Source organism: Fonticula alba (assembly GCF_000388065.1).
Source record: "Fonticula alba strain ATCC 38817 unplaced genomic scaffold supercont2.7, whole genome shotgun sequence".
In the NCBI taxonomy this organism is placed as follows: Eukaryota; order Rotosphaerida; family Fonticulaceae; genus Fonticula; species Fonticula alba.
This window is the reverse complement of record NW_009242977.1, coordinates 1,763,020-1,770,871: the sequence shown is the minus strand read 5'-3', so window position 1 is coordinate 1,770,871 and position 7,852 is coordinate 1,763,020. Positions and strand designations below refer to the sequence as shown.

Below are 7,852 nucleotides of genomic sequence, written 5' to 3'. Positions count from 1 at the left end.
CCATCTGACCATGGATCCCTTCTGCTGCCCCCCCTGGCCCCCCCCCCCCCCCCCCTGCACACACATACACACACGCAGGGAGCCCTAGTCATTGGCTCGAGGCGGGACTAAGCTTCAGTTGCGCCTCGGGGATCACGCGACATCCCCGCCTCCGGGGCGTGAGCACATCGGGGGGTGATCCCCCGCGGTCACACGCCCCTCCACCGACAGAGGGAGAGAGCGAGGCCCTAGTGCCTGCCGGACACACGCTCCCAGAGGGGCTGCCGGGGCCGTGCTCGACAGAATGGCGGCGGGGGGGGGGGGGGGGGATCGACCGGCCTGGGACCGCCAGCGCACAGATGGATCGATATTCCTCCTGGTGCCCAAGTCGCCCATGTGCTTGGCCAGGCGCGGCGCCCCCCGTCCCGTCGTCCCCCCCCCCTTCTGAGTGGGGCGCCGGGCGGTCACCCACCGGGCAACGGGCCGCGGCCACCCCGCCCGGCCAGCCCGCCCGGCCTCCGGTTCCCAGATTGACTGGGCTCCCGACCGGACGGCCCTTGGCCGCCCTCCCGGGCAGGTGGCCCCGCTGAGGGCCGGCATTTTCTCGTGGCCCTTCTCGCCGCCGTTGCTCCGATGGCCATGCTTCTTCCCCCCGGCGCGCCCCCCGGCAGGGGGCTTTCTCGGCCTCTCTGTCCCTCGCGCGCGCGCGCGCGCGAGAAGGCACGCGCCGTCGGGGCACCCCTGGCTCCCTTGCACCTGCGTCCCCTGGGGCCGGGGGAAAAATCTCGATCGCCCAGGACAGCCCCCTCCGGGGGGGCCTCCGGTCGACTGCCTCCTCCTTCTCCTCCCCGCAGCTCCGGCCCCCGGGCCCTGGCCGCCGGAAACAAGCCAGAACGCTCCGAGCCTGCCGGACGCCCCCCCCCCCGGAACCGCGCTCCCCGACGCGCCTCTCTTTTCGGGGATCCCTCGTCGTACCTGGCCGGCGGTGGCCACCGGCAGAACGCCCCTCCCCCCCCTACCTCGCCCTTCCGCCCCTGCCCGCGCCGCTCGTCGCCCCTCCCGCGCGCCTCTCTCGCCCCCCGCCCCCCGCCCTTCAGGAGCCGCCCCCATCAACGGGCTCCTCTTCGCTTGCCCACAGGCGCCGGCCGGACGCACATCTCCCCTTCCAAGCCTTCCCTCCCCCGCCCCCTCCCTCCTCCTCCCCTCCTCTGTCCCGCTTGCCTTGCACACCTTCGCCCGATGCTGCGCGCCGCCCGTGAGGCCCCTCGCTCGATTGCCGCCGTCATCGCGCCGCGACCATCCCCATCGCTGGCCTGGCGGCCGCCCGCCAGCGGCATCACGGCCGGCGCTGCGCGACGCACCTTCGCCTCGGGTGTCGGATCTCTGCCCGGGGCCTCGACCTCCTCGTCGCCGGTGCCGCCGCCTCCGCCACCCCCGCCGCCCGGGGTGAAGCTCGACCAGCCCGACCGGCCGATCCGGCTTCCACGGCAGCTGCCTCTGGGCTTTCGCCTCCGGCGGTCCCTCCGGCGCCTGTTCAACTCCGGGCAGGAATACCCGACGCACAGCCTCTTTGGCCGGTCGGCGGCCGCCATCTCCGGGCGGGGCATCGGCCTCGGCCTGGCCCCCGGCCCGTCGCTTTGGTCCACGCTGCTGGATGGCGGCCAGCCGGCCCCTGTGTCGGAAAACTGGGGCCCTGCCGGCGGCCCGGGCTACGGGCAGTATGGCAACGCGGCCGGCGTCGGCTCGGCCGGCGGGATCTCCCACCCGCCGCAGCCCTTCTTCGATGTGCCCTCCTCCTTCCCCGATGAGCGGTCCCTGTCTCCCCTCAATGACGGGTACAGCATCCATCTGGCCTACGAGCGCAGTCTGCAAAGTCGGCGCGGCCACTATTCCGCCGTTCGCGCGGCCGACCACCGGACCGCCCGGGCCATCCCCTCCTCACGCTCCGGTACATGCGGCCACTCGGCGCCCCATGCTCCCCGCTGTCCCCCCCCCCCCCCCATCCCCGATCCCCGATCCCCGATCCCGTCTGACACCCTTTCGACGCGCGCGCGCGCACACACACACACACAACCCCTTCGTCCCCTCTTCACATGGCACATTGCCGACTCCGCAGAGAAAGCCTCCCCCTCGCGCCTGAACCTCCCCTTCGACCAACGCCCCAACGACCCGCGTGGCATCGACTTTTCCCCGGCCTTTGGCTACTCGCTGGCCGGGCTGGGTGGCAGCCCCGGTGGTGGGCACATGGCCTCCTTCTCGGCCAATGCATACTCGCTGTCGCAGCACCTCGATAGCGGTGGGCGCTTCGGTGGCAGTGCCGGCGCGGCTGCCGGTGCCTCGGCCGGCGTCGGGGCCGGCCGTCCCGACGCAGGGGCCGCCGCCCACACCCACACCGGCACTGACGCCGCCCCCCGGCCACCGTATGGGAATGCCCCCCTGAACCCTGCCAACAGACATGCCTCCGGCACATCCCCACCGGCCGGGGACCGAGTCGGTCCCAACTCGGCGGCCCCGGAGTCGTCACTCTCCTCGGCTCGCGCGGCACAGGCCCGGCGACTGGGCATCACCCTGCGGACCATCGAATTCGATGCGGCCGGTCGCATGGCTGACAGCTTCTCCCTCTACGCCAAGTCGGACCTCTGCTCGATTCACGGCCTGCGGCCGCGCGACTTGCGCACAGTGCGTCCCTTCCCCCCCACCCCACCCCACCCCCGCCATTGCGTGTGCCTGCCCGTGCGAGGGCCACTCGGCCCGGGTGCTAACCGTCTGGCCCCATCGATACCGCGCCCAGATCAACTCCTACCGCGATCAGGCTCCATCTATCCTCGTTCGAGTGCGTCCTCGGCCACGCCTCCCCGGCTGGCCGATTCCCCCCCCCCTGCTTTGCCACCCATGCTGCAGGCGCCTAACCCCGGGCCACAGTCAAATGCCATCATCGTCAACATCGAGCATGCCAAGGCCCTCATCAAGCACAACTGCGTGCTGCTCTTCGACCCGATGGACAGCTCGACGCGCCACGCGCAGCTCCGACTGATGGCCGACCTGCGGCAGCGCCTGAGCGAGCCGGACCCCAGCCAGCCGCAGGCCTTCGAATCCTTCAACTCCGACCCCCTGCCATACGAGCTCCGAGCCCTGGAGGCCATCCTGGAGAGTGTGACCCTCAGCCTGCGGGACCAGTACAACCAGTTTGCCCCGAAGGGGCATGCCCTGCTCCGGCGCCTGGCAGGCAGCACCGACCGCGTGCTCCTGGTGCAGGTGCTGGAGCTCAGCAAGCGGCTCACTCGCTTTGAGGCCCGCCTCAATGCGGTGCAGGCGTCCCTGATGGACATCCTCAATGCCAATGATGACATGTGCGTGCAGGGGGGGTCTGCCTCCTCCATGCGGCCTCGCCTTGTCGGCCTTGGGCCTTTCCTTCCTTCCCCTTGCCTGTCTCTCCGCCTGCGCCTGCCTCTCGCCCTCGTGCCACGTCTCACCATGTGACCCTGCTTGCACGGGATGCGCATCACAATGCACCCTCCTGGCCCCTCCCTCCGCCCCTCGCCCGCGCATGCCCACAGGGCCGGCATGTACTTGACGGTGCGCGCGCAATCCGGCAAGGCGCAGCCGGTGGATGTGCACGAGGATGTGGAATTCATGTTCGAGTTTTACACCAAGCAAATTGAGGAGCTGGCCAATGCCGTGACCGAGATGATCTCCAACATCCGGTCGACCCAGTCGATCGTGCGCATCGAGCTGGACTCGCAGCGGAATAGCCTGCTCCTGCTGGAGCTTCGCCTGGCCATCGGGACCTTCGCCGTCGGGTGCGGCGCCCTCGGGGCCGGCCTCTTCGGCATGAACCTGGAGATCCCCCTCACCGGGCACGAGCGCCCGGACCATGCACACGCCGATGCCTTCGGCCACGGCACGGTCCCCTTCCTCACGGAAACCCCGGCCTCCTACACGACCCTCTCCGCGCAGGAGGCCGCCCTCTTTTCACACCGGACTGGCAGCTCCGAGAGCATTGCCCTGCCGGGGCCGGCCGCGGGCCAGGCCGGCCCCCCCGTGCCGGCCGGGGCCAGCCCCGCCGGCTATGCGGACGTCACGTCGCAGATCCATGCCGCCCTGGACCGGGCGGCCGCGGCCGGCGCCCCAACACCCCCGATCGGGACCTCGGCCTCGACGTCGTCCGTGCTGGATGTCCTCCACCAGGCGGCCTCCACCTCGGCGCACACGGTGCCGGTCCTCAACAACAATGGGACCCTCTTTGTGGTGGTCAGCAGCCTGCTCTTCATGTCGGTGGCTGTCATCTCCTGGCGCCTGGTGCGCATCATGGAGCGGGTGGCCCAGTCGCCCCCGAGTGCCGGGTCGGCGGCCATTGTTCCTTCGGTCGGGGGCGTCGGCGCTGCCGCCGGGGCCGGGGCCGCCGTCGCCGGGCCCTACCACCCTTCCCTCTCCGGCGGCGGCGGCGGCGGCGGCGGCGGCGGCGGCAGCACCGGCTCCAGCAGCACCGGCATCGACGGCGCCAGCAACTCCATCCCCCTGGGCAGCGGGGGCACCTCCTCGACCAGCGGCGAGCTGGATCTGCCACCGGGGTTCGGCGTCGGGGTCTTCGGGGGCCTGCCCTCTGCCGCCGGGTCCCCGAATGGCAGCACCGACGACTATACCGTGCGCCGGTACTCAACTTACAGCTTCAGACACACTCCCGGCTTCGGGGACCGATCCGCGCCGGGCCCCGGCGCCGCCTCCCCGGCGGACTACGAACCGCTGTTCCCGCCGGCAGCAGCCTCGTCACCGGCATCCTCCCCCTTCGATGAGAGCGACCCCTGGTCATCCCGGAGGGGCTGATCGACGGGCGTGTGTGCTTGTGTGCTTGTGTGTGTGTGTCTGTGTGTCTGTGTGGGCACATCACCACAGCACCTCGCGCGCCCCAATATACATTCCCATAGACCCTGATGACCTCCCCCCAGCCCCTTCCTTGCCCATGGACCTTCCCCGGGCCGAGTCCCGCCGGCACGGTTGCCGGGCTCCCGTGCACGCTTTCCCTGCCCGGGTGCCGGGCAAGGCCTCCTCGCCCTGGCATGGTCCCGGCGTGCTGGATGTGCTCCCGGGCAGGGGGGTGGGGCGGGGGCGGCCAAAAGCTGGGCCCTGCCTCGTAAACTGGGCGCTCCTTTGAGTTACGGCCGGGCCGGCAGACGGGCCCGCCAGGCTAAACTGCATTCCCTCACGCGAGGAGTGTCGGGCAGAGGGCCGGGCACGTGGGGCCGTTGGAGGCGTGAAGTGCCGACGCTGGAGGCGTCCCACATTTGGCGCCTCCCGTCACGGGAGCCTGTCTGCGGATCTGCGCCGGGCCCGGACTGTGGGGCCTGCAAGCGAGGGTAGCCCGCCCGGCAGCGGCATGCCGCTGCCGGGCGGGGTCGGGCCTGGATGGCAGCCTGGCCAGACAGGCACCGATGGGGGTCCCTTCGATTGTATCCCTTCCTACGGGCGGCTGAACTTGGACCAGCAGGCTCCGGCGGCGGGGGCATCCTTCGCAATGGTGATGGCGATTCATGCGCCTCCACTGGCGCTCGGCCGGGCGTGCGCCGCACTTCTCGGCGTGTGCCTCGCGCGGAACCTTGCCTGCGGCGACGTCGGCGCGCCGCCGGCGAGGGCCCTGGCATGCATTCCTGATTCCCATTTTCGGTATGCCCGGGCCAATGCGTTGCCTATTCCGGAGAGACTGGTCCATCGGCAGCTGGTGCGCCGCCCCCGGGCGGCGCCCGGCCCGGACCACACACCATGGCTTGTGCCGGCCGGCGGGCGATCATCGCCCTCGCTCGGACTTCCGGCGGGGAGGGGCGGGGAAAAGCACACCGGGATCCCCCGGTTGGGCGCCTCCTCGGTAGGGCCCGACTGTGCTGCGCGTGTGCCTGCGCGAGTGTGTGTGTTGTTTTTTTTTTTTTCGGCGCGCGCGCGCGCATGCCGCGGGCGGGTGCCCTGGCCTCCCCGCCTGCACCTGGGGCCCTGTGCTGGCGGGCCTCCGGGCCCCGGCGTCTCTCCCTGCCCGGCGGCTAATGCGCGTCGTCGGCACCGTGTGGGCGAGCTTCTTCGGGGAGAGGGGGAGCCCCGGGCCGCCGCAAGCGCGCGCGGCTGCCCCATGCCACGGCTCTCCTCCTCCTCCTCCTCCTCCTCCTCCTCCTCCTCCTCCTCCTCGCCCCTCCCCCATCCCTCGCTTTCCATCCTCCTCTCCGGGTCGGTGCTCCCTTTGCCCTCCCCCTGGCCACCCCCTCGACCTTGGGTTTGCTGTGGCGCGCGCGCGCGCCCATTCGCCGCCAGTCAACATGAGTGCCCCATCGGGCTCGCTGCCCGTCGGCGACGATGAGCCTCCCCCCTCCGTGGGTGACAGTCGGATCCCGGTGCGATCAAGCGACTTCAGCCCCCTCGCCCCGGCTTGGCCGCTGAAGGACCTGGTGTCCCTGGCGGTGGGCCTCGGCCCGGACCTGCCGACCGGCCTCCCGCTGCCGACACGCGTCGACCCCCTGGCCCCGGCGTCCCCGGCATCGCCGACGGCCCCGGAGCCCTCCACCGACCGATTGGCCTCATTGGCCGAGCCGCTTCCCACCATGGCGCCCGGCCCTGCGGTCGGCGCCGCGGCATCATCGGCCACCGTCAGTGCTGTTGGCTCGGCAGCCCCCCTGACCCCGCGTCGGCCCACTCACGCCGAGGCCTCCCGGCGGGCGCCGACCCCCGCTCGCCCCGGGGCAGCCATCACCAGCGCCGGGGCCGGGGCCGGGGCCGGGGCCGGGGTCCCTGCCAGCCCTGCCTCCTCCCTGCGGGCCTCACGAAGGCCCCCCTCGGAGCTGAGCCGCCTGTCGCTGGCGGCCCGGGGGCAGCGAGATCCCGCCAGCATGAATCCCGCAGCGCAAGTGGGCCGCGGCCCGGCCGGCGACTCGGCGTGGCCCTTCGGCCCGAAGTACCTGGGGGTGGTCCCGCGCAAGACGGCCCGCCCGGGCCGCTGCGCGCTGAGCTTCCGCATGCCGAGCGCCGCCGGGGGCGATGCTCAAGCCGTCTGGACGGCGTCTCGCTGTGGCCGATCCATCGAGATCCTCAGTGCCAAGGTGCGCCTTCCCGTCACCTGGCCACCGTATCCCGGGGCCCGGGGCCCGGGGCCCACCCTCGCGGCCCTTTCCGCCCCTGCTCCCGGGGATTACTGACTCGGGCTGCCGTCTTGCTGTGCTCCCCTCCTCTGTCTTTCTCTTTTCCTCGCCGCCTTCCTCCGTCCTTGCCCTGCCTCCCATCGTGCCCCCCTTCTCCCTGTCTCTCTCTCTCTCGTGCGCGCGCACTCGCGCAGGATGGCACTCTCGAGCGGCGGCTGATCGACCCGGCCGGCGAGCGCCTCGATGTCGCCTGCTTCCTGTGGGTGCCGGCCGATCGCTCGGTCAATGCGACGGACATCATGGAGCCGGCCGATGAGTTCGGCTCGTCCGTCGCCTCGCTGGTGCCCCAGGCCGAGGTGGATGGGGGCCCCGGGACGCCGCGACGGGGGCCGAGCCGCCCGTCGGCCGGCCGGTATCCCCCGATTGCCGGCTTCGTGTGGACCGGGAGTTTGGACGGCCGTATTCGCGTGTGGCACCCATCCGTATGTGCCCCATCGACACCCTGCCAGCGGGGAAGGCCGCTTGCTTGTTTGCCGTTGGTGGGCCTCTTTTGGCCCCTCCCCCTCCGGGACGATCTGCTGACACGCTTGTCCCCCGCCTGCCAGACCTATGTCTGTCTGGCCACCTTCAAGGCTCACGCCGGGGCCGTTCTGCAAATGGCCTACTCGGAGGACCTGCGCCCCGGTGGACCGGGCTGCATCTGGACCGGTGCGTGCGGTCCCTGGCTTGGGCTCCCCCCCCCCCCCCCCCCCCCCCCC

The 7,852-nt window shown here is 71.9% G+C and overlaps 2 protein-coding genes across 2 annotated transcripts in view; both read left to right on the top strand.

Moving 5' to 3' along the window:
- Positions 1 to 1,087: 1,087 nt before the first annotated feature.
- On the top strand, positions 1,088 to 4,803 carry H696_04580 (hypothetical protein; the record flags this gene model as incomplete). Its single annotated transcript, XM_009498462.1, has 5 exons — positions 1,088 to 1,927; positions 2,096 to 2,658; positions 2,771 to 2,812; positions 2,902 to 3,329; positions 3,537 to 4,803. Exons 1-5 carry the CDS (start codon positions 1,219 to 1,221, stop codon positions 4,801 to 4,803), a joined length of 3,009 nt encoding a protein of 1,002 aa, XP_009496737.1. The 5' UTR covers positions 1,088 to 1,218.
- Positions 4,804 to 6,278: 1,475 nt separating this feature from the next.
- The window catches only part of H696_04579 (hypothetical protein), a gene marked incomplete at its 5' end in the record, with an annotated part of 5,903 nt that continues 4,329 nt past the window's right edge, over positions 6,279 to 7,852 (top strand). Inside the window, 3 exons of the mRNA XM_009498461.1 lie at positions 6,279 to 7,055; positions 7,289 to 7,576; positions 7,700 to 7,802. Coding sequence (XP_009496736.1) covers positions 6,279 to 7,055; positions 7,289 to 7,576; positions 7,700 to 7,802 — 1,168 coding nt within the window. The remainder of the gene's footprint in view (positions 7,056 to 7,288; positions 7,577 to 7,699; positions 7,803 to 7,852) is intronic.